Here is a 26,070-nt window from a genome sequence, read left to right on the forward strand (position 1 = left end):
GTAACTCAGTTAGTTACGATTTTTTTAGGTTAGTTTTTTTGCGTCATAACCTGATGTCTGCGCCAGTTTTTCACAATTATGAAAGTTTGGCCAATTTAAATTTCTTCTAGGACGGTGTATGTGACCACTCCCGAAAAACTTTCTGGGCACTTAAGAGAAACCAGCTCACATTAAAAAATTGGTGCAGAAAGACGCCATTGTTTTTATGTGGAGGGAGTCAAGAACACACAAATATCCATAATCAACCGTAAATTTTTAAAACTTAAAATGCAGGAAATGGAAGTTTAATAGAATTCTTTAAGTTTTAATTTTTTTTAAACTGACACGCCACCACTGAATGTCTCCAAACTGGGCTCGAGCGTCGGCCGGCAGAATCAGTCCTTCACCTGGACACGGGCTCGGGCCTCGGCTTGAGAAGAAGCCCGGGGGGAGGAGATGGAGGCTGTGGAAGGCAAACAGAAGGCATGAGAAGCCTACAACACGCATCAAGTGAAGCCCGGGGGGGGGGGGGGGGGGGTCTGTGGAAGGTGAATGGAAGGCATGAGAAGCCTACAACATTCATCAAATCGAGCTCGGATTGGGGGTATGGTGTGGGGGGGGCGGGGTGCGGGGTGGGGGTCTGTGGAAGGTGAATGGAAGGCATGAGAAGCCTACAACATAAATCAAATAGAGCTCGGGGCGGGGGGCGGTTCCCGATCATTGCGTCTGCCCAGACCTGGGTGTGGTCCATACTAGGGCGCCGACCTTGGGGAGAGCAAACAAAGAACCTTGTCCTGCCTGCCGTTTTGAGCTTCTTGCAAAGGTAGAATTTAATCATGGGGACAATACTGACAATGCTATACCTCGTGCAAGCCTTCTGCATGATGGTGCTGCGGAGGAGACAATTAATTGGACGTCATCTCATGAGAAACCTCAAAGCATATAGGATGATGGGCAAGAGGCCTTACCCACGTCGGGTATATTGAGACAGGCGTTCGTATCTGCACCTGAGTGATGCAGACTGTGTCAGAAGGCTGCGTTTCCGCAAAGAAGTTGTAACTGAGATCTGTGAGTTAGTAAAAACAGACCTGCAACCTAGAAGCTTCAGGAGGACTGCTTTGTCCATTGAAGTGAAGGTTACAGCTGCACTTTCATTCTATGCATGTAGATCGTTCCAGGCTACAACTGGGGATGTGTGCGCCAATTTTCAAGATGCAGCACATATCTGCATTCGGCAGGTGACTGCTGCACTAAATGCCCGGAGGAATGACTACATAAAGTTCCTGATGACCGCCCAGGCAATGCGTGAAAGGGCTGTGGACTTCTCCAGGATTTCTGGCTTCCTAAAGGTATAGGGCTGCACTGATTGTACCCACATCGCCTTGCGTGCATCTTTGGAGGATTCCGAGATGTACAGGAACAGAAAAGGCTTCCACTCCGGTAATATGCAGTTCGTGTGTGACGACATGCATCGCATCATGTTAGTTGATGCAAGGTACCCTGGGAGCACCCATGATGTGTTCATTCTACACGAGCGCTATATCTGCCATGTTTCAGCAGTAGCCAGAAGGGCAGAGCTGGCTACTGGGAGACAAAGGGTATGGCCTCACCACCTGGCTCATGACCCAGCCAATGCGTAACCTGTATGGAAGCTGACCAGGAATGCAACATGTCGCACATTGCAACGCGCAGCATAATAGAGAGGGCCATTGGCATTTTCAACAGCGTTTCCGATGCCTGGACTATTCTGGAGGCTGCTTGCAATACTCCCCTGGGATTATCGGTCAGTTCACTGTTGTGTGCTGCATGCTGCACAACTTAGTCATCATGAGGCAGCAGCAGCTGGTAGTAGAAGACCCACCTGAGGTGAGAGTGGCTGATGATGATGAGGAAGATGCAGATGATGATGAGGAAGATGCAGATGATGATGAGGAGGAGGAGGAGGATGAGGAAGCCATGCAACTACCTGAATCCGGAGCACAACGGCGGAGGAGGGCGGGCCGTCATGCTCCTTTAATGATTGCTCGAGGCTTGTGCCAGCAGCTAATCCGTGAACGCTTTGCTGCCTGAAGACTCAGCAGCAACTATTTCACATGGATTATGTTTACTGTTTGGACCTGTTCTGTAATGTTGTGTTGTGTTAATGGAACAAATGATTCTTGTTTACTTCAAAAAGTTGTGGTGTTAATGACTCTTTAGTTCAAAAAGTTCTTAATAATGGAACAAATAATGTAAATGATTCAGTTATAATATAAAATATATTTTATTAGAAGTACTTAACTTAACTTTAATAAAAATATTCTTGTATCAAACTTTAAAGTTTTCAGTTAAGATCACTTTAAAAACTCGGGTTGGTACCAAGCTTATTCTTGCGAACATTTTGGGTAATGTGCACTTCTTGAATGGTGGGAGGGGGGAGGGGAGCAGGCGGTAATGTGGAGGGCCTGGCTTGGGCCTCTTCAGAGGCTGGTCTGGGGATTGGAGTGGGAGTGGCAGTTGATTCTGTCAATGAGCGCGGGGTCTGGGCGTGTTCCCTTATTGCAGCAGCTAACTCCAACATTTCCTCCCTCATGTGCCCTGATAGTGTGTCAACTACCTGCAACATTCCCTCCCTCATGTTCGCCGACAGTGTCTCAGCTACCTGTGACATGCCCTCCCTCATGTTGAGCAATAGTGTGTCAACTACCTGCAACATTTCCCCCTCATGTTCACTGACAGCTCATCAGCTACCTGTGACATTCCCTCCCTCATGTTGAGCAACAGTGTGTCAACTACCTGCGACATTCCTTCCCTCAAGTGCACCGACATTGTTTCGGCCGACTGAGATATTCCCTCCCTCATGTTCCCAGACAGTGTTCCCATTTCTCGTGAGAGTGTTGTTACTTTTCCCGACAGTCCCGATATCTCATCACCCACCCCACTGATGGTGTTCAGGAATGATCGTGTAAGGTCAATGCTCTCCGCACTCATTGCCAATATCTGAACCCACATCTGTTAGATCCTGCACCTCTGGAGAGCGCTGTCGAGCTCTCCTTTTCCTGATCATCCCACTGGGACCCGCAGCATTGGACGATGGGCCCCTGGATGTGCCTCGTTGCATTCCACTGGGACCCGCAGCCTGGGAAGGTGGGGCCCTGGGTGTGCCTCGCTGCAACTCACTGGAACCCCAAGCCTAGGACGGTGGGAAACCATGGAATGTCCCACCAACACTCAAATCACTCAGGGAAGGGGCTGGCACCTCAATGGGCGGCACCTGCACCTCCACCAGAATGAGTACAAGAGTGGTGCCTTCATCCAACCACTCCCCCTCCTCCTCACCCCCATGCTCTTGGTCTGGAAGGAGGGATTGGAAGATGTTCTCCTCTTCAGGCTTGTCCGCATCTTCTGCATCTTAAGAGTTGGCCTCAAGTTCTGCAAAATATAACAGGACAGACAAATGGTTAGCAGCAGAGGAGGGGGCAGGGTGGATGGCATGTGTATGCTCAAACAACGCAGGCAGCAGGCTGATTTGAAGGAACACAATGATTGATAGCACATTGCATCAACTGAAGCGTAGCTGACGGAGACATCCCCATGAACCGAAGCATGGCTAGCTCGTGCAGTACTTAACATTTAGCAAAACCAGACTGGAATTTGCAGGACTTATCCTCTCCCTCAAGTGTGGGCCCAGCTTGTGCAGTGGTGGTTGCTTTTCTCCAGGCAGGTCCCATCAAAGCAGCGACCCTCTCTTCCAAGGGTGTCAGTGGCTACAGATTTGCAAGGCTTCCTCCCATTCGCGTTCTTTCTCGTTTGTTGTGTGCCACTTTCCTCTGCAAAGATGAAAACATAACTTTTTAGAGAGGGTGTCTTTTTACTGATTGGGACATACACAGCTGGTCACAATTGCAATTCCATTGAATAAATGAAAATATTACATACACTAACTACTTGACCAAGGTCCTGCCACTTTTTGCACTGGCCTCCAGATCTCTGGGTGGTCACCATTGCACAGTAATCTTCTGCAAGTTGGTTCCAGCGTTTCTTCATTTCTTTTGGTGGAACTTTTATGTGACCTCTGCTGGTATCCAGATCGTGCCATCTGCCCTCAATCACAGTAACTAGTGCCTCCACTTCATCATTTAAGAAATTCTTGGTCCTTGTGCCGCATTGCATCTTATGTTGCAGCTCGGATTTTTCCACTGAGAATTAAAGTTCTCTCACACAACTGGCTCCTTAAAAATGACCGAATGCAGACTGGGAGCTGTGCTGGGCATGCGTGCCCATAGGAATCATGTCAAAAATGCCTTTTTTTCCGCGCATGCGCAGAAGGGGCTACATCGTTTTTTTTGCGCAGACATTAGGCTCCACACCACCCCCCACCCCCCACCCCCCTGGCAACATGGACAGGCTGCGCGGCGCCAATTTAAAAAATAGAAGGGAAACCTGCTTCCTTTTTTTTTTAAGTAGTTGGGGCCAACAATGGCTTTGGGGAAAATTGAGCCCTACGTCTTACACTGATTTCTTTAAGTTCCTCATTCTCTCTCTAGATGCTTGGTTCCCCATTATTTCCGGAATGTTTTTTGTGTCTTCTAACCTTGAAGACAGATACAAAGTATTTGTTTAATGTCGCTGCCATTCCCTTATTGCCCATTATAATTTCTCCTGTCTCTGCCTCGAATGGACCCATGTTTACTTTCACAAATCTCTTCTTATTTACATACCTATAGAAACATTAACAATCTGGTTTTATGTCTCTTGCTAATTTACTTTCATACTCTTTTTTTTTCTTTCCTTATCAATTTCTTGGTCCTCCTTTGCTGAATTCCAATCCTTAGGCTTACTACTTTTTGGTGAGTAAGTGCCACTTATTAGCACTGTCGACAACCCTTTCCATCACTTTGCTAATGATTGAGAGTAAGTTGATGGGGTGATAATTGGCCGAATTGGATTTGTCCTGCTTTTTGTGGGCAGGACATGCCTTGGCAATTTTCCTCTTTGTTGGGTAAATGCCAGTGTTGTAGCTGTACTGGAACAGCTTGCTGGAGGCGTGCCTAGTTCTGGAGCACAAATCTTCAGCACTACAGCCGGGATGTTGTTGGAATGCATAGTCTTTGCAGTATCCAGTGCACTCAGTCGTTTTTTGATATCACAGGGAGTGAATCAAATTGGCTGAAGACTGGCTTCTGTGATGATGGGGACCTCCGGAGGTGACAGAGATGTATTATCCACTTGGCACTTCTGACTGAAGATGGTTGCAAACGCGCCAGCCTTGTCTTTTGCATTTGCGTGCTGGGCTCTGCCATTATTGAGATGGTAATGTTCATGGAGCCTCCTCCTCCCGTTAGCTGTTTAATTGTCCACCACCATTCATAACCGGATGTGAGATGACTACAGAGCTTTGATCTGATCCATTGGTTGTGGGGTTGTTTAGCTCTGTCTATAGCATGCTGTTTCCCCTATTTAGATGAAGGAATTGAGTGTAATATCTCCAAGTTTGCAGATGACACTAAGCTGGGTGACGGTGTGAGCTGTGAGGAGGATGCTAAGAGGCTGCAGGGTGACTTGGACAGGTTAGGTGAGTGGGCAAAAATGCATGGCAGATGCAGTATAATGTGGATAAATGTGATGTTATCCACTTTGGGGGCAAAAACACGAAGGCAGAATATTATCTGAATGGCAGCAGATTAGGAAAAGCGGAGGTGCAACGAGACCTGGGTGTCATGGAACATCAGTCATTGAAAGTTGGCATGCAGGTACAGGAGGCGGTGAAGAAGGCAAATGGCATGTTGGCCTTCATAGCTAGGGGATTTGAGTATAAGAGCAGGGAGGTCTTACAGCAGTTGTACAGGGCCTTGGTGAGGCCTCACCTGGAATATTGTGTTCAGTTTTGGTCTCCTAATCTGAGGAAGGACGTTCTTGCTATTGAGGGAGTGCAGCGAAGTTTCACCAGACTGATTCCTGGGATGGCAGGACTGACACATGAGGAGAGACTGGATCGACTGGGCCTGTATTCACTGGAGTTTAGAAGCATGAGAGGGGATCTCATAGAAACATATAACATTCTGACGGGTCTGGACAGATTAGAATGTTCCCGATGTTGGGGAAGTCCAGAACCAGGGGTCACAGTCTAAGGATAAGGGGTAAGCCGTTTAGGATTGAGATGAGGAGAAACTTCTTCACTCAGAGTTGTTAACCTGTGGAATTCTCTATCGCAGAGAGTTGTTGATGCCAGTTCGTTCGATATATTCAAGAGGGAGTTAGATATGGCCCTTATGGCTAAAGGGATCAAGGGGTATGGAGAGAAAGCGGGAAAGGGATACTGAGGTGAATGATCAGCCATAATCTTATTGAATGGTGGTGCAGGTTCGAAGGGCCAAATGGCCTACTCCTGCACCTATTTTCCATGTATGTAGTCCTGTGTTATAGCTTCACCAGATTGGCGCCTCATTTTTAGGTATGGCTGGTGCTTCTCCTTGCACTCCTCATTGAAGCACAGTTGGTCTCCCTGACTAGATGGTCATGGTAGAGTGAAGGATATGCCTGGCCATGAGGTTACAGATTGTGGTGGAATACAATCCTGCTGCTGATGGCCCATAGCCCCTCATGAATCCCCAGTTTTGAGCTGCTAGATATGTTCAGAATCTATTCTGTTTCGCACGGTGGTGGTGCCACAGAATGCGGTGGAGGATGTCCTCTGTGTGAAGACGGACTTTGTCTCCACAAAGACTGTGTGATGGTCACAATACTATCATGTTCAGATGCAAGTGTGACGGGTAGATTGGTGAGGTCGAGGTCTAGTAGGTTTTTCCCCGTGTTTGTTCTCTCTCCATCTGTCGCAGTCCCAGTCTGGCAGCTATGTCCTTCAGGACTCGGCCAGCTGGGTCAGTAGTGGTGCTACTGAGTCACTCTTGGTGATGGACATTGAAGTCCCCCAACCAAAGTACATTCTGTGCCCTTGTTACCCTCAGTGCTTCTTCCAAGTGGTGTTCATCAGCTGAGAGAGGGCAATCAACGGGAGGTTTTCTTGCCCATGTTTGACCCGATTTCATGAGACTTCATGGGGTCGGTGTCAATGTTGAGAACTACCCCCCCCCCGACTGTGCCGCCACCTTTGGTGCGTCTGTCTGGCCGGTAGGACAGGAGATGGTGATGGAGGATTCTGGGGCGTTGGTTAAAAATTATGATTCTGTAATTATGTCAGGCTGTTGACAGCTCCCTATCTCTGCCTTAGTAAAAAAAAATAGAAGAGTAAACAAAGTTATGTATGTTGTCTTTAGTGAATTAAAAATATTCCGAAAAGTATGTTTCATAGGTTTGTAATTTGAGATCTGAAAAATAATTTTCAGTCGCAAGCCAAAAATGAAAACGGCCTCAGTTTCCATTACCTGTATATTTAATTAACAAAAGTGCTCTAATGAGCCCTGATTATTGAATTGGTGAAGAGATATAGGGCTAGAATTTCCTATCAGCCCACCAACACCTGATTACTGCTCAAAAGACAGCTAAGACTGGAAAGATTATCGCCAGCGGAAACTCCCACCCCTCCCCTCAAAATTTTTTAAACGGCGAGCAAAACACATGGGCCTTGCACCCCCATTTTGGCCGAAAAAGTGCAATTTAACGTCGATTGGGCGGTTCGTAAGCAAAATGGGCGAAAAATTTTATAATCAATATAAATATACCCTGAGGCTACGGGTTGGACCTAACACCAGAAAAACAATAAAAATAATTTTTTTTAAAAATCAACTAAAAAAAAATCAAAAAACATTCCCAAGACACTTTAAAACGAAATCACCACAACACATTTTTAAAATAATTAGTAAAAAAACAATTACTAACCTTTTCCTTGAAGGTACTTACCTATAGGCCATCGCTCAGCCAAATATCTCGCCAGGGCGATCTCGGAATGGTGCATGCCGGTGGCCCGCTCCCCAGCGTTACCTCGAAACCACCAGCGTAGCTCAGCTAAGAACATTTTCGCTCACAATGGCCAATACCACCCAGAAACTGGGCGGTAAGCCATAGGAAATTCTACCCCATTGTCTTCTGCCCAAAATATTAGTCCCCAAATTGTGCTAAATGTTATACCAGCCATATCACCGTCAAAATTTGGTAGTGGTAATTAACATTTGTGATGATTTCAATGTGTGTCTGTAACTTGTTTACTTATACACATTTATAATGACAAACAAATTAAATTGGTACACTTATTTTTTGACATAAAAGAATGAGCGCCATTGGTTGAAAAGGTGAAACTTTAAAAGCTGTATGTGTCCAGATAAATCATGCTGATAGCAAAATTGTAAAATCAGCTGCAATACTTTGATCTTCATGCACCATGAGCTGCAGTAGAAAATTGCTGCACTTAAAATTTCAATACATGATTAGATCCAGTAGTGTTTTCAGTGCTAGCATTTCAAAAAGACAATTTTTTACTTAAGATTTTTCCATGTTATTGCTGATGAGCTAACTCCAAAATATTATTTGATAAGTTCATGAAATACACCACAAACAGGACAAAACCAGTGCCACTACTATTATCTGTCATACTTCCACTATATTAAATTATACTGCTGTATTAGAAAACGATCTCCCTTTTTCGAAACTAGCTCCACACGTTTAGATGGCTAGAACTGTTGCCGTCTAATCAGCAACTTTCAAGACCCACAAAGCTCTAGGTTTGCTGTATCCTTGGAACACCAGAGGTTGCCTCCATTATATTAGAGCGCTCTACTGACAGAGACCACACATTTGGTGTCAATGGCACTTTCTCAAGATAAATGGAAGAAAGTGAGATAATATTGCTTGACCTCAAATATATTGATATGGATTGCAGCCCTTTAGTAAATGCACTACATCATTAATAAATGACTGCTTAAACATAGGGCTCTCTGTTTTGTGACAACTAATGCTGTTGCCTAGGTTATCATCTAGGTTTTTAATTGAGAGTATCAAATAATAATCATTTCGACACTGGTCCAGGACAGTTAGGCAAATTACTCACTATTTGGTGCCTTTGTTTAAATACCGCCAGTGCTTCTTGTCTGTGTTTGAAATGATCGTTGCTTGTTCCTTAGTGTTCAACTTCAAACATTTCTATTGTAAAACTTTTGAGGTCATTATTAGACATATACATTCCAGACTGGTCTTTTTAAAGTTATACAAATCATATGTAGCGTGTAAGTGAATACATGTGTGCATTGATGTTTATTTCTGTGCTGGCCACTCTTCCACACCCTGATTGGATAGGAAATATTCTTTAACATTCACTACAAATATATATGAAATGTAAAACCAGATTTGTCTATTTTTTTTAATCACATTATTTTGAGTTTTGAAAGGCTCTGAAAAAAACTAGCTGCCACTGAACTTTACTTGTTGCAGGCCATGACTAAATGACTGTGTTAGAAAAGGAGGTTAGTTAGTGGTTCATCCCTGTGCTCTGCCTGGTATGGGAGGATATAGTTTTGAACTTGATTCTCCACAAGCTGAGTTCCTGATCTTGATTCAAAGATTACTGGAGACACCAATTAGGGCTGGGTGCTTTCCCACAGAAGGGAAGCAAAACCACAGGTCAGCCCCTTTTGCTAGGTTGGCACACCCTTTCGTCATCTCTGAAAAACATCTTGGGCAGATGAAACCATTTACCTGCTATTTCCCTCATCAGGATATGGTGTGTGGGCAGGAGAGACTTGAGCAGTGGATGGAAAAGATAAAATAACATACAAAAAAGCTTTCTCTTCTCCCCACCCGCAAAGAAATATAACAAAATCCACATTTTTTGCACAAGCACAATATAGCCAAGATGTCCCCAATCTGTCTGCCTCACAGTATGTGCTGTAGATACTGACTAGTGGTAAGAGTACTGTAACATCTGATAGGGTTGTGCCTTTTGCAATTGTAAGATTATTTACCTACTTTAAGTACATCATAGCTAAGATTTATTTTCTACCTTTGCAGCTCTTGTTTGCTTGATGTGTTTGTTACATAAAAATGCACCCAAAATGCTGCTGGCCTTTTTAATGGCTTAATCTACATGTACTTGCAATATCAAGGAATTATGTACTTGAGCCTCTAATCTATCTGTTCATCCACACCCTTCTCTGCTTTCCACCCAGTTTGGGAGAAACATCCCATTCCTTGATGTTTCTCCCAAAATGCATTAGCTCTCACTTTTCTGTGTGGGTTGTAAAATAAAATTAAAAGAACATAGGGCTAGAATTTCCCCAAAGCCCGCCAGCACCTGATTGCCACATAAAAAACCGCCAAGGCTGGGAAGATTATCACCGGCAAAAACTTACCGAATTTATTTTTTAAATTCCGCCCAGCGAAAAATATGGGCCTTGCACCCCCAATCTAGGTGGAAAAGTGCAATTTCAGCTAGATTGGGCGGTGCCTAAAGAAAATGGGCAAGAAATGAAAAAATCTCTCAAAATTTACACCGAGGCTGCGGGTTGGGCCTAACACCAAAAAAAGAATTAAAATAATTTTTCAAAGAACCTAACTAAAAAATCCAAAAACATTCCCAAGACACTAAAATTAAATCACCCCAACAAATTTTGAAAATAAATAGTCAAAAACCAACCACTTACCTTTTTCTTGCAGACCTACTTACCTAGCGCCCAGCTCCGCTGATCCTTGTGGGTGGTTTTATAATTTTTTAAAATACTTACCTACGGGTCTCCACTCAGCCAAAAATCGCGCCAGGGCAATCTGTGGACGTTGCACGCCGGTGGTCCGCTCCCCAGTGGTACTTCGAGGTGCCTCAGCTGGGGAATTTTTCGCTGACCCGATTCTCGCCCAAAACAGCCAATACCACCGAGAAACCGGAAAGAGTGCAAATTCTAGCCCATAGTATTCTAAAATTAATAATGTGTTCAATGTTAATTAAAAAACATGTTTTCATTTTGATTCTGAAAGACTATTTATAGTCTTTAAATGGGTTGCTGTTTGTTACTTCCTACCTTGTATGTAGCATGCTGAAAGAATGTTCGTTAAATTGAATAAAATTTCAATACAGGTGCATGAAATACTATACTGTTCACTTAAAACTGAGTTAATGGTGATTTATTTTTTTATTTGTTTTAGTTGTATATAAATACAAGTTGTTGTTGTTTCAGGTAAACTCACTCAGGTGATTTTTGGACACTGGGACGTTGTAACCTGTTTAGCGAGATCTGAATCGTACATTGGAGGTGACTGTTATATCCTGTCAGGGTCACGGGATGCAACTCTGCTTCTCTGGTATTGGAATGGGAAAAACCACAGTGTTGGAGAACACCCCAACAGTAAGTAGAGGGGAAAAAAAACTAATCTAAAACTGTGTTTATCAATATTTCTGTGTCTCAACAATAGGGGTTTCACAAACTCAGGCTTTGGCTGCAGTGCCTTTTGCAGTAATGTGAAAACAGTCAAAATTATTTCTCTCCCTCTTAAAACCCTTCACTTTACTCAAATTTTAAATAAACTGATTTAAATATGAACTTTGGGCATGATTATGCTGTTTGGTGCACTGCAGCTACATCTATGTACCCAGAAACAAATTAATGTTATGAAGTAAAACATAGAGTAGACTGATCCTGTTCTATTGTGGACACTGTCGGCTCAATATTAAACCCCACACGACGGGCAGTAGAGGGTTCCCTCCAGGGTGCGTCAGGGACATAATTTTCACATTGCAAAGAGTGTGGGTTTGGGGAGGGGGTCGGCAGTTAAAAGCGCTGAAATTGACCATGAATCGGGATCGCGCCAACCTCCGCTCGGGAGAGGCGGGCAACCCTATTGAAGTACCTAACTGCTCGTTGAGAGACCTTAAAGAGGGTTTTTAATGTGAGTTTTCATCTTTTACTGCTTGTGCACGGTTTTCACGGAAGCTCACCTGTGAAGGCAAGGTGGGAGCTCAGTGGCCCTAGTAGTGCTTCATTAAGTGACAGCTGGAAAAAGCACATAAATACACAAATCTTATACCTGCTTCCTTGCCTAAGGGAAAGGCTCTTGCTGACACCATTTGTGCACAGATTTTGCTTTCAGAAGTTTGCAGGTCATTTCTACTACCTCGAAAGCCACTCTCCCTACATTGCAAGTCATTCTCACTACATTGAAGGATTGTGCCTCTGCCTTCTACTTTACCGACCATCTCTTAGATCAGCATTATGCTGTTGCACTTTGGACCTCAGATTCAGACCAAGATGAGCAGCTGCAGCAGCATCAACACCAGCAGCCTTCTCCTCATCGACTTGATGCTCCATAGGAGAGAGGGGTTCAGCACAGGAGTGCACCGCGCCGAAGACGATACCCCCAACACAGGGTATACAGGCAGAGGATGAGCTTCCTGGACACGATTGAACAGGCGGCTTCAGGGTCATGGCAAACATGTGTAACTTGCTGGAGCAGCTACCCAGAGGACCTGGTGCACACGCCTTAACAGTGGCTGTCAAAGTCACCATCGCCCTCAACTTCTTCTCAATTTGGCCGCCCACAAATAGATCACCCAGGTGACCAATGCCATGTTTCACAAGACAGCCACTTATGTGCACTTTGCCACTGAGGAAGCCAGTGTCACTGAGTGGGTGCTCGGCTTTGTGACTCTGGTTTGCTTCCCACAGGTGCAGGGCGTCAACGACTACGCACGTGTGGCCATTAAGGCACCCTCAGATCACCCAGGAGTGCTCATGAACCATAAGGGCTTCCACTCCCTCAATGTGCAGCTGGAATGTAACCACAAAAAGATCATCGTGCATGTATGTGCTAGATTGCCAGGGAGCTGTCGTGGCTCTTTTGTCCTGTGCCAGTTCACCCTCCCTCAGCTCTTCGCAAATCCAAACAGACATACCAGCTGGCTGCTTGGAGACAAGGTCTGTCCACTGAAGACTTAGCTGTTGACATCCTTGAGGAGACCAAGAAATGAGGCCAAGGAGCGCTATAATGAAAGCCACATGGCAACTAGATGTGTCATAGAGTAAGCAATCGGCATGCTGAAGATGCACTTCAGATGCCTCGACAGATCTGAAGGAGCCCTTCAGTACGCATCAGGTCTCCAGAATCATCATCGTATAACATAGCGCAGCAGTGAGGATTAGAGCTGCAGGAGAAGCAAGGCGCAGAGGGCACAGCCTCTTCGGAAGAGGAGGAGAAGGAGCAGGTGGAATAAGAGGAGGAGGAACCTGAGATGGACATGGCAACAGCAGCAGCGCACAATGCTGCCTGGGATGGCCTCATAATTGCAAGATTTAGTTAAGTTGCACCGGTGCACCCATCTTGCTCCCAGATGCTTTACCAACTCCCCCGCCCCCCACTACCTCCCAACACCACAAAGCAGTCATAAAATAACCAAACCATTTCTGTCACACACACACCCATTGCCCGAGGTTAAGTAATGTTCTACCATTAACTCCAACGGAGAAGGCCACTTCCTGAACTGAACTTAACTGAAACTTAACACTAACATTTTGTCAAACACCCATATGCATCTACAATTGTATAACAACCCCCCCCCCCTGCCCCGAGTGCTTCTATGAGGTGCACCCCCCTGTAGCTGCTCACTTCCCCGCTGTGACTGCTTCGACACTTTTGGCGGATGACACCTGGATTTTGGAGCCTGTGAGGGCGCCGGCAAAGATTCTTCCTCCTGCAAATGTGCCATTGGGATCTGAGGCAGCATGTGGGGCTCTGACTGAGGAGGATACAACGGGGAGAAGTGGGAGCACTTTAAGCAGAGCCCCCACTTCCATGTTACCCACTCACCATCAACCCTCTCATGGGCCACCTACGTTACCCTGCTAGCAGAGAACTGGAGAGTACCTTGCTGCACAGCAGTGGCGTGATATACGCCCAAGTCTATGTTGCTATCCCTTCTAGAGATGAGTTCAATAAGAGTCTGCAAGCTGTTGTTCACAACAAGCATGTTCTCATTTGTCTGGTGCATTAGCTGCTCCATGCAGGTGGCCATCCTTTCCATGGAAGAGCACATCATTGCCATTGCCTGCGATATGGTGCTGCTCATGTTGGAGATGATCACCTCCATTCTCTCTTCAATCATGCATGCATGGCTGGAAAAGCTGCCAAGATTCAGCATCTGCATCCAGCTGAGCAGAGCTTGGAGTGTCCTGCGCCCTCTGCCGCTGACTCTCCACTGCTGCCCTGCCTTCACCATCTGCTCTTGCTCACTTGTGATGTGTGAGACACCAGGTGACAACACTACTCTATATCTCGCAGGACCCTCCGACATGCGCGTATCTGCGTTGGCGCTGAGTGCACATGGGTCTGGTGATGGTGCAACCTCAGAGACTGCAGGTTCCTCTGAGTTGTCTTCCTCCTCCGGCTGGACAGTGGGGGTGCACTTGATGGACCTTCGGGAGAGTAATGACATGAATTTATGATAAGAATGTGTAACATTACCATTATGTACATGATATTTCATTGGCTGCTGACGTCAGTCACCATGAGTTACTGTTGTGTGCCATGTGGAATATTTAATTCTGTCACGATGTTTCTGGGAGATCCCCTTCTCTCTGTCTCTCACCGGCAGCAGCACTGCCATTCCACTTAATTCCAGCGCCGCCTCCTCTGTTGGTGTCAAAGTCGTGTATATTAGAGGGTCACCTCTGGTTTGTCTTTCTCTGTTGTTCTGTGCTCTCTTCTCCTGCAAGGAGGGAAAGAAGAGGTCTTTGAGCGAGTGTGATCAAATGAGTGTAAGGGATGGATGGGCTACATCTATAAAGGATGACTGAGGGAGTGACATGACATTGCCAAGTGACTTTCTTCTGGGCATTACTTTCTAGGATTGCATTAAGCTGAGGGTGAGTGTAGGTTATGAATAGTCAGATGAAGCTGTGAGTAGGGGTGCAGACAGAGAGGGGTGGATGCACCTGCAAGGTAGGTTGGTGTGAGGAGTGATGTGCAGCAGTAGGCTTGGGAAGGCAGAGTGATGGGTTTGGGGTGACTCACACATCAGAATTTAGTTGAGTGTGGCATTGTACACACCTTTCCTGACCTCATGAGATCATTAAATCTCTTGCGAAACTGTATCCAGGAGTGGCTCATTAAACCCCTGCTGCTGACTTCTTGGGCAATCTCCAGCCATGCCCTCTTGGTATCACTGGCTGGTTTCTTCCTGCCGTTACCAGGGAATAGGAATCCAGAAAAGTGGGCACAGCCTTCGGACGCTGAGACTGCTCCTCCCTTGTACGCTCAATGTCAAAAGTCTTGGATGGATAAGCATAGGTACCTCTCCCAAGCACCTCTGAGCCTCTTGCAACAACCTTCAAGTGTGATGTGTGCAAGGCTACTTTAAATATCTGAGCTGAAGGCGATGTCATCAGTCCCGCTCCAGGAAATTAGCCGGGAAACCCGCATGACTCATTTAATTGATCTAATTCAGTTAAATGCACAGTGGAGACCACACTAATGAAAAGTTCTTAATGGCAACCCACTACGCAGCCCACATGCACCCAACCTGACTCAAAGGTAAAAATTCTGGCCATAGAGAGCATCCTGCAGTCGGCTGCAGATAAATGTATAAGGCAGGTAACAGATGAATTGTTTGCCAGGACTGGGAGGTATATAAACTTCCTCTGTGATGACAATAGCTAGAATGTACAAAACTCCACACTGCTTCCAACATTGCATCTGTGATCTGGGCCTTTAAATAGTCGAGGTGAAATTGCGTCACAACCGCCGACATGCATTGGAGACGCAAAACCTGAAAGTAAAATTATAATGTGGCACATTACCACAATGTTAGCGTTTTTCGCCCACTGTCGGGACCCTCTTCAATTCTGATCTTGTCTCTGTGTTGATATTGAGCCCAGTGCGTGGTTAGGACTCCTAATTCATCATAAAACATTAGAGAGATAATTCATTAAATTTAATAACATTTTTAATTTTAGTAATTTTTTTTGTATCTTGGAGGAGCAATTTACCAAATAGTGATTATGGATTTATATTACATTAGTTGACTTCCTATGGCCTTAAACATGGGGAGTCAAGACCAACTGCAGTCTTCAGGTGAAGCAGTGTTAGAGAGTGGGGAATACTTGGACCAGGATGCACAGATGTAATTCAGTCCCCATTTAAATTCATACATTAGGTCCTTATTTTTATATTCATACTTTTACTTGATATTAATTAATGTTAAAAAGCAAAACTTATGGCGATTTGGGAAGTAGAATTGTTTTGAGCAGAGTATGCAATGCAGAGTGGCGAATTGGAAGACCCAAAACTGAGGTGCTACATTCCCACCACTGGAAGGATGCTGTCATTGCAAGGTGACACGTTTACATTGGCAATTTTATTATAAATGTAAACATAATTTATAAATATTTTTAAACATTGATTTTTGTTAAAATGTATCTTGAATGTAGCTAGAAATCAGTTCAAAGTTCCCAAATTTCATAGTCTACCATTTCCAGCACTACCATGTCAAGCCATCCCATTAATTTGTTCTCTCCCTTCCCTTACTCTGTCACAGATTTTTCCACAGCAGCCAATAGTGCCACTCTATATTTGACCACCGCAGCAGTTACTTTTCACAGAGACAAACCCCATCTAATTTTCTACCCTACAGTCTGCAATAACAGTGCAAGCGGCACTCACCAATTGAGAGGAATAACGTTCAAGTAATGCTGTAGACTAGGATTCAGATCCCTCTACAGGAATACTTTATTGTACCAGTAGAGCTACCAATGTGTAGTTTTTCAGAGAGCATTGAAAAAAATAAATTATATGTTCTGAGCTTCACACACTTAATGTTTTTTGTGTTAAAAGCATTAGCTTGAGGAACAGCTGCTGAATATTACATTGATTTCAGCAACAGTGTACAGCTGGTTTGAATTTGTGTGTGAAAAGTATGGAGATGAAGCTTCTCCTTGAAGTTTTGCATCAGCAGTAAAATCATGTCTTTAATTGACTTGAAATAAAGTTCTATGATGATGACCAGTATACACATAAAAGGAATGCAAAATTCCACAATTCAGAGATCTGGATTATGCTTTTTGTATTCCAGGAACTGTAGCAAGTTTTAATGTTAAATGCATGGGACCTGTGGAATAAATTAAAATACTGTAGTTGCCAGATTCCTACCTGTGGAAAGAGTTTTAATAATTAAGTAGTTCATGAAGGGCCTCTAGTGTCAAAGGCCCATACTGCAGCATCAGGATACTAGTCAGACATTTGAAAATCAGACGGAACATGAATACTTTCGTACCATTGCGTCTAGGACACAACAATTTTTTGTCACTTCCTCACAAACATTAAGGAAGTGTACATACAAAAGTTCACCAATTTTATTAGTATGATACTTTAGAATTATTTGTAGATTCCAATTCATGTAAATTATTGTCAATTTACAACTGATTTTTCCCAATGGGTGTTTCTCAACAACATTTAAACTGTGGCTGTATGGTATTTAAATAGAGTCCCAAATTGCAAGTTTCACTTCAAAAAGATCATGGCTGATCTGGCCGTGGACTCAGCTCCACTTACCCGCCCGCTCCCCATAACCCTTAATTCCCTTATTGGTTAATGACTTTGTTAAAAGTTTGGATATTCGGGCCTTTTAAAAGGATAAACTCGACTTGAGTCATTTGCTTTGGCAAGGAAGCAGAAATCTCTGTGTGCATATTACATATATAACAGCCCCTTTTTGGAAGTCATGTATAGGAACCTTACTATACGTGTATTTTAGCAAGGGACATAAGAGGGTAGTTTGTGTTACTATTAGTGAGAAAGGCATGCATGTTCTGTGAAAGGTTGTTGTATATGAGAAGGGCTATTTCCATTACTAGACAGCAATTTACCTGACTTTGTATATATCATGGAAACATTGGTGTGCGTTAAAGTATTAGTGATTCATTTTTTTCAAATCCTGAGATGAGGTGAATAATTTGTTAGTATGTAGAATTAAATTGTTTTTCTCTGTTGTGTACTTTGACAGAGGTAACATTGCAGGCAGGTTTATATGGTGGCAATGAAATCTGCCAAATTATATAGAATTTGCATTCAACCCTGGGTCGAATATTCTTATACCCATGTCCTGGCGCATATTTAAAAAAAAAAGGCACTCTTGCAAAATTAAAATAATTTTTAATCATTTGCACATTAGTATTTTTCCTGCTGCCATTCTAATTTAACCTTTTTTGTTTTGCATGTGCAGTTGTCATGTCAGAAATGAGATATTCCAACATTAGTTTTGAAAATTGGTCAGATAATGCATAAATTTAGCATTTAAACTGACAGGCAAAATGGCAGACTTTGCAGCTAGTACATACCGCAGTGAGTAACAATGATTATATGCCATTCTTCATGTTAACAGCTAATGTTGAGGTATTTGCTGAAGTGTCTAAATATTTAACAAAAAAACTACAACACATGTAAATGGGGAAGGAGGGAAAATGGTATTCCTGAAATATCGATTTATCATATACAGGGATGTTTACATCATTGTCTAGCTGTGCCATATAAATAGAGCAAGATGCGTGTTCTAATAAAGGAAGATTATGCCGAAGACTAATTAAAAGTGAGAGAAAACCAGATAAAAGATTTTGAGATTAAGATGTTGCGAGTTATGTCTGCTGAACCTATTGCATGTAGCTGCCTTGTAACCCATTTATAGCCAGTGTATGTATATTTTAGAATCATTCCTAGATCTATGAGGTTTAAGAATTTGTTCAGGCTGCACTCATCATTTGTAGCTCTAAGTTCCATTTTTAGAGCGTTTTACAATTTTCTGAACCTTTGTAACATGACAGTTATAAAAAAAAATTACTGTGAGTGGTTACAATTTCACTTCAAAACTTGATTTGTGGTCAGATTTACAGCACTGTTCAACAGGGTTGCATGAAAAAAGGCCATTTTTATTGAGATGAAAATGGCGTTTACTTTGGAATTTAGAAAATGTCAGTCTCATAAAATATCAGGTCTCAAATTTAGCAGACGTTCACTGGTATCGACCAAAGGAAAAGTCTGTTCAGAGCAGGATATAGAATACAGCTCTTAGTTTTTCACCCCATAAAATCACATTCATAATTATGGAAAACAGAAACATTTAAACTTTTAGTCCCACTCATGTTTACTTGCATCATTTTATCTAATGCACTGCCTATACTTCCTGTAAAACATCATTGTTCCTGTCATGTGATTGTAACACCCAAGTTCTTTTGTTACAGAATGAATTCCCCCTACTTTCCTTCATTTGAACTAATGTAATAACAGTTCAAAACCTGATTCTGTGATGCTAACACTAAATTAGAGTTGATAATAGCTTGAAAATGCATTCCACGTAAAAAGGAGCACATGTAAAAAAAAAAATAAAGTCAGTTTTGTGGTTGCAACAGAGTCTCATTCAATAAAGATTTGTCCTCTAGCTCAGTGTCATTTATTTTTTTGTCATGTTTCACAATCCCAACCAGTGTATTTTTCTCTCTGGAATATTGCACAGAGATAGGATGTGGCTCTGAAACTGCAGTTTCCTACTCGCTGAGGTCCTGATTTCATTCATGCTATTGTATGTCACTGCTGAGTAGAGGACTGGCACTTCCCCCAAAGGAAAGGGAGAAAAAGCCACTGGATTGATAGTTTGATTCAATAGTTCTATTTAAACTAGCTTTCATTTGTTGCATGGAAGCTGGGATAGCCCTATTTACAAATAGCATTTGCTTGCCGCCTTTGGCTGGACAGCAAGAAAACAAGAGGGAACATCTCTAAATATCAGCTTGGTAAATATCTCTCAGCCAAGCAGGCAGTGAATAAAGATCCAGAGATATTTGGAGTGACAAGTCTACCCAAGGCTACAGGTGAAGAGGAAGCTGGCCACAAATGGCCTCTGGACTATTTTATGAGAATCATTGTTGTAGCCAATAAAACCATTTCAAATTGATCAAAATGCATGCTGGTGCCAAAGGCATACTGTGTAAAGATGGTTTCACTCTCTATTTCCAACAATCTTAAATATAATCGTCAAACAAACAGATTGCATATATTAATTGCCCTGAAATTCCAGCCTCCCGGGTCTGTATGGAGTGTGTACGGACCCGGGAAGGCATCGAAAAGCCGGTTTTCGGTGCGCAATGCGCATGCGCTGAAAACCGGCTTTTCTGATCTGTCAAGTTTCTGGCTTGACAGATCGCACGCATCTTGGGAGCGAGGATGTTCCTATGACAGAGATTGAGCTATTTGCCCATGTCCTGTCTTGCCAATGTCCTTAAAACTCATGCGCCTGGTAAAAGCAGACGCATAGCCTACTTTTACCAGCAGTAAGAGATTAAAAACATATCAAAAACATGTTAAAATAAAATTTTAATATACATATTTATATTAAAAACCCTGCTCACTCAAGTAATTTTATTTTAAACCATAATTAAAACTTTTTTAAAAAAGTGGGCACATTTTTTTTTTCCAAAAACATTTCTATCAACTTTAATTTCTATAATGTATTTATGTGACGTGTTTTTTAAATGTTTTATGTCGTGTTTGGGTGTTTGGAGGTGTTTTTCATTCATCGTAATAGGAGTTTCAGACTTATGAAACTCCTATTACTATGAATGAGAAAATACTTTACCGTGATTGGGTGTCCAGGCCCACGTGACTCCTACAGACGTCCCAACGTGAACGCGCTCCATTGCGCAAGAAGTGGAGGCCTCACGTCCGGGATATTTGACGAGCGTTCGACCAAAAGGTAAGTGCGCATCTTTTGACCTATTTTTAGTTGAACGCCCGCGGGAAGAAGAAACCGGGATTTCGCCGCCATTATATGTGATTAATGGGTGTGTATTACAAAGTTCTATCATCTGTGTTCTGCACACTGTGATCTGCTTATTTTTAGCTCAGTTTATGGCCTCCTCTAACTCCATAATTGGGTTAAGTGTGCTCATTTGTTTTTTGTATTGGTGAATCAAATCAAAATATGTGCTGTTTATATGCAGTTTCAGAATATTTGTCTTTAGTGAGTTATAGAAGTGTAACTACTTCAGCAAATTTAAACTGGTATCTTGGACGTAAATCAAAATTCAGCTTCCTAATGGCTATAAATCTTTTTTCTTTGCAATTTTATTCCTGAAAATTTTGAGCTGTTCTATTGATTGATGAACAAAAGTCTTTGAATCATCTAAAAGGGTGCCTGTAACTTTAGTCAAATCTTTTGCTATTCTAGTCTGAGTCTTGATCTTGGATAGCTTGTCATTCTATCTATCAGCCTCTCTAGATGTTTTTGATGGTTACGTCCATCTTTCAGTTTTGGTACAAGCAGTTCTTTATATATTGAGATTTTCTTCTTCATGTCAGCAGGGATTCCTTTCATTTTAACAACTGAAGGTTTTTCCAGCTAATGTAGGTTCAAGTAATGACAATTCTACAACATACTGAATTTTTAAAAATTTCACTGTTGCATCATGTCTACAGAATATGCAACTGCTTAGTTGATAATCTCATGTTATTAGTTATCCCAAGTGCAAGCCATATTCCTTGTCATGAGGGGACTATCAGAGGGAAAGTTGTCACCAGATCTCTCTCGTGCACATCTTCGTAAACTCTAGAAGGTAATAAGTGGAGATTTTGCAGGAGGTTGGTCGGCCACCTTGAGTGCAATAGGTGGTATCCTGGAGAGATGTTAGCTAAGTAAGGGAGTATGTACCCTCACGAAGGTGGGAAAGAAACAGCTTAGTCATTAAGAAACCCGAAAATGTAAAGAACCTACTAAACCGCATATAAGCTGTATATGTTTTTTATTTACTTTACACTTGTATTGAAATATTAAACATGGCTAGCTGAAAAGCTTTCACGGGAAAACGTTTTCACTACTATGAATTGACATCTGCAGACAAAATCAGGGACAAGAGACGAGAGACTGCTGCCTACTTACGTTACAAAGCACATGCTATAACTTACACAAAATGAGTGAAAACATTTCCTGTTTTTAAAGTTAATATAAGGGTGTAATAAAACCAATGCTGATAGTAGTTTACAGGCTGTAAGGCCAACTATTGTCCTCTTGGGTCAACAGAAGTGATCTTGACTGCCCAGTAATCCCTTCAGCCTTCAGCTATGGGCATATAAATCCATTCTTGCTTACTTCTGTAACTGCAGTCAAGATGTTTCATATTTACATTAAAATGTAAAGCATTGTAATTTTAAAAAGCGTATCCTTAGTACATAGTCCAAACAACTCAAACTAACAAGCCAAGTAAAGTTGTAGTATTTCCCTTTAATGCAAATATATAAAATAAAATAAATTACAAAAGGACAAAAATTATATCGCACTCTAAGATGTTGCTTAATATAGGAGATTTTAACTTTTATTTTGTTAAATGAAAAGGATCTCCATAGGGCTGGCACAACAAATGCAATGTCTATTGTTGCATTAAATTGAGGAATTGCTTCTACTTAAAGCAATTCTGCAATGTGCTGAGGCAGCAGTAGCCTACAATTCACTGTTGGCTTTGCAGGGTGCATTTCAGAGCTCCAGCTGAAAAGTAACTGCAACTCCTGAAAAGTCACAATTTTAATTTTATATCTGCTGACCATCCCTGATGTTGAGGGAAGATCTGTACAAGCCAACAATGCAAAAGGCACGTTGCTGGCCTGCTTCCTACTTGTAGCCTGTAAAATGGTACTCAGCGCTGCCAGCACATCCATTTGTGTTTACTGGTGTTGGTGTCAAAAGTCACCTTGCCACTGGAGGCACTTATGCTGTCTCATTTACTGTTGTTGGAGCTAGCTGCTAATATAAATGCAGTATAACCCTGTTTTTTGGGGGGAACTGTACCTGTAAAATGTGAATTTATCCACATTTTTTACCTCATACATTTTCTCCCCTCCCCTCCCCTGCCTTCCCCTTTGGAAGGGGAACATCTCTCCAATACATCGCTCAAGTGCCTGCCATTCATGTGTGAGCCTTTCAGATAAGTGCTGACAGGCTGCTCAACTGTGAGGGGAAGAGTGACATCATAGTCAAGCCCAATTTGTCTTTATGCAAGATCCATGTGCACCTTATCGTCTCCTGACTAACCCAGCGTGTTGCACTCAATTGTAGCTCCCCACTACTGTCCCTGCTGAGAACAGCTAATTCAGCAAAAAGTGAAAATTGAAGTGCAACCCTTTTATCTCTATGGCTCAGTTACTAACTGGATAAACTCACTGAGCTATCAGGAGAACGTATTTTGTCAACTTTATCATATTTCTTGTAAATTGAATTAGAAATCAAATGTACTCGGTATCTTGTATGAATCTGGAATAAAGCATTTCTCATCTACTATTTGTCTCTGATTATCCAGCTGATTACCAATTAATAACTCAAGTGCGTTACAGCACACAAGTAAGGGTGCCATCTCATGGTGCAGTTTGTTATTTCACAGAAGGGAATTGGCCAAGATAGTGATTGAATTCACTAATGAAACACTATGTTTGGATTTCATCTGCATGTATTTAAACTTTCTTAAGTCTTTTAATTAATTATATATCTGCAATCTGGAATAGGTATATTTGCCAAGTTCTTTAATATAAATGCACACAGCTGAAAAAGTTTTTTTTAAAAATAAACATGGATGCCAAAATCCCACGTGTAATTTTTCATTAATTTAGCTCCAAAATAATCATATCTCTTTCACTGAGCTTTTCTACATTGCCACAGATACTGTTTCAAGCACCTAGTTATGATTGTATCTCTGCAGCACTGTTGTATGAGCATCTTGAGCATCGTGTTTGGGCTGTGTCAACTGAGCAGGACATTACTCAGGCAGTACCTTGGGGAAAAGAAACATAACATTTATGGAAGGAGCACTTTATGATTTATTAATTAAAGGGAATCTAACTAGAATATAGATTACGGCACTTTTTAAATAAGTGTGTGCAAAATAGGCTGAAAGAAGTTGTTTCTCTGCAGTTTACTGCATCACATCCCTCTACCAAGTTTGCTAGCAGGAATAATAAAATGGATTGTATTCAGATGTTAGCTGTGTACAGCCTTAATATGTACCATGTGCACACTAGTTTTAAAAAAAAAAGAACAATTCATCAATTTTATTTATCTTTTTGGTTAATGGGACAATTGACTACACGTTTCACCCTTAGGCTACAACACATAAATTTAAAATGCCGATTAACGCTAAGAATCTAGGATTCATTGCTGTGACCTACAGATTCATTTGAGTCTTGTACTGTGTTAAATTGTACATAGTGATTGTGATGTCACAAGTAAATCATGACTTTGTTTTAACTAGGTAACCTTTAATATTATGTCATCTACAAACACTGGATGTAAAACATTTTAAACAATTTAGGAAGAAAAAACGAGCTCCTGATAACACTTTGTTCTATTTAAATTTTTTTTTAAGTTTACACGTTCCCCTAGTGCTTTTTTAACTCCTCTTCCTCTGCCCTCCTTCTGTTTTCTCCGATTGTAGTAGGTTACTAAGCACATATCTTTTGCCAGCTGGGACAGCAAGATGGCCTGAGTATGGATTTTTCCTGCCGTCAGTACAGCTCCATGCTCAGCTGTGACAAAGTATGAGTTTAAGTGGAATAAGTCAGCCTGTCTTTTCTTTCTTTAACCGCCCCCGCCCCACACTTCAGGTGGTCCTCTGTCTAGTGGTTCAGTTGAGAGCTGAAATAACTGCCCAGTCTAGGGCAAGCAAGTGAGTATGACCGGCAATCCTGGGACTCAAATTCCTCATCTTCTCATTGAGAATCATGTGCTTAATTTCTACTGTTTCTAGATTTCCCCAGGTTTGAAAACAATGTGGTAATTTTTATAGATTCATAAAATCTATATAGGCTTATGTTTTATGCTGTTGCATTAAGCTACAAAATGAACTTTGCCCCATTAAAGTTTTTGTGCCAATGTAAGCACATTGAGCATTTGTGTCATTAGGGAGGGAGGAAGTGAGCAATTGTAGCTTTTCTGTCATTTCTTTAACTGCTTTCTGTTACATTGTAGGATAGTTGACACACTGCAGGGTGTTTCCTGTGGGGTGGGAGAGTGTACACCCAAGGTTTTGTGCGTTGAGATTTCAGTTTTTAATGGGAACAAAGATAAAATTCCTGCCTTCACTAGTTGACCTGTGTATGAAGCGGGAAACCTGCTTTGTACTCGCAATTTTTTTTTGGCCAAAGTTTGTGAAGACAGGAATTTTGCCCCTATTTCTTGGTAGTTGCCTGTTGTGCATTTTATCAGCTCATAAAATCAGAGCAGGAGCAGGATATATCAAAGTAAGGAAAGGTTTCTATCATATGTCTTTACATTAAAGTTGATGAATTTGGGAAGGAAGCCAAGATTTTCAGTCTGGGCATGTCTCATATGACTTGTGTGGCTACAGTTCTGAATTCTTTTCTCGTGCATATTAATTCAAAAGACTTTGCTTTTCTGTCCATATCCTAATCTTATTCTTTTTGACATTGATTTTTTTTTTTTAAAAACTGCTAATTCTCAGATCAAAAAGAACCATAGTTTAAAAGAAATGAACAGACAAAAGTTAGAATGCTCCTTAATTACAAGACCACTTCAAGTAGAAATAACTCTGTAATGTGAGAAGCCCTGATGCTGTGGATCCCACCCTATTTAGATTGCAGGACAGATTCTACAGTACTGACAGCAGCAATAACAATAACTTGCATTTATATAGTGCCTCGAAAGTAGCAAAACGTCCCAAGGCGCTTCACAGGAATATTATGACAAAAAATTTGACACCGAACCACATGAGACATTAGGGCAGTTAAACAAAAGAGGTAGGTTTTAAGGAGTGTCTTAAAGGAGGAGAGAGAGGCGGAGAGATTTAGGGAGGGAATTCCAGAGCTTAGGGCCTAGGCAACAGAAGGCATGACCAGCAATGGTTGAATGATTATAATCAGGATGCTCGAGGGCAGAATTCGAGGAACGCAGATATCCCGGGGGGTGTGAGGTTGGTGGAGACGAGAGGTAGGGAGGGGCGAGGACATAGAAGAATTTGAAAACCAGGATGAGAATTTTGAAATTGAGGCATTGCTTAACCGGGAGCCAAAGTAGGTCAGCGAACACGGGTGATGGGTGAATGGGACTTGGTGTGAGTTAGGACACAGGCAGTCGAGTTTTGGATGACCTCAAGTTTACGTAGGGTAGAATGTGGGAGTCTAGAGATAACAAAGAAA

At 42.2% G+C, this 26,070-nt stretch overlaps 1 protein-coding gene across 3 annotated transcripts in view; it reads left to right on the forward strand.

Annotated features, from left to right (window-relative positions):
* The window catches only part of lrba (LPS-responsive vesicle trafficking, beach and anchor containing), a 1,157,354-nt gene that overhangs the window by 1,084,918 nt on the left and 46,366 nt on the right, over nt 1-26,070 (forward strand). For all 3 annotated transcript variants that reach the window (XM_070871469.1, XM_070871472.1, XM_070871473.1), the window contains exon 52: nt 11,079-11,246. In XM_070871469.1, coding sequence (XP_070727570.1) covers nt 11,079-11,246 — 168 coding nt within the window. The remainder of the gene's footprint in view (nt 1-11,078; nt 11,247-26,070) is intronic.

This window comes from Pristiophorus japonicus, chromosome 2 (genome assembly GCF_044704955.1).
Source record: "Pristiophorus japonicus isolate sPriJap1 chromosome 2, sPriJap1.hap1, whole genome shotgun sequence".
In the NCBI taxonomy this organism is placed as follows: domain Eukaryota; kingdom Metazoa; phylum Chordata; class Chondrichthyes; family Pristiophoridae; genus Pristiophorus; species Pristiophorus japonicus.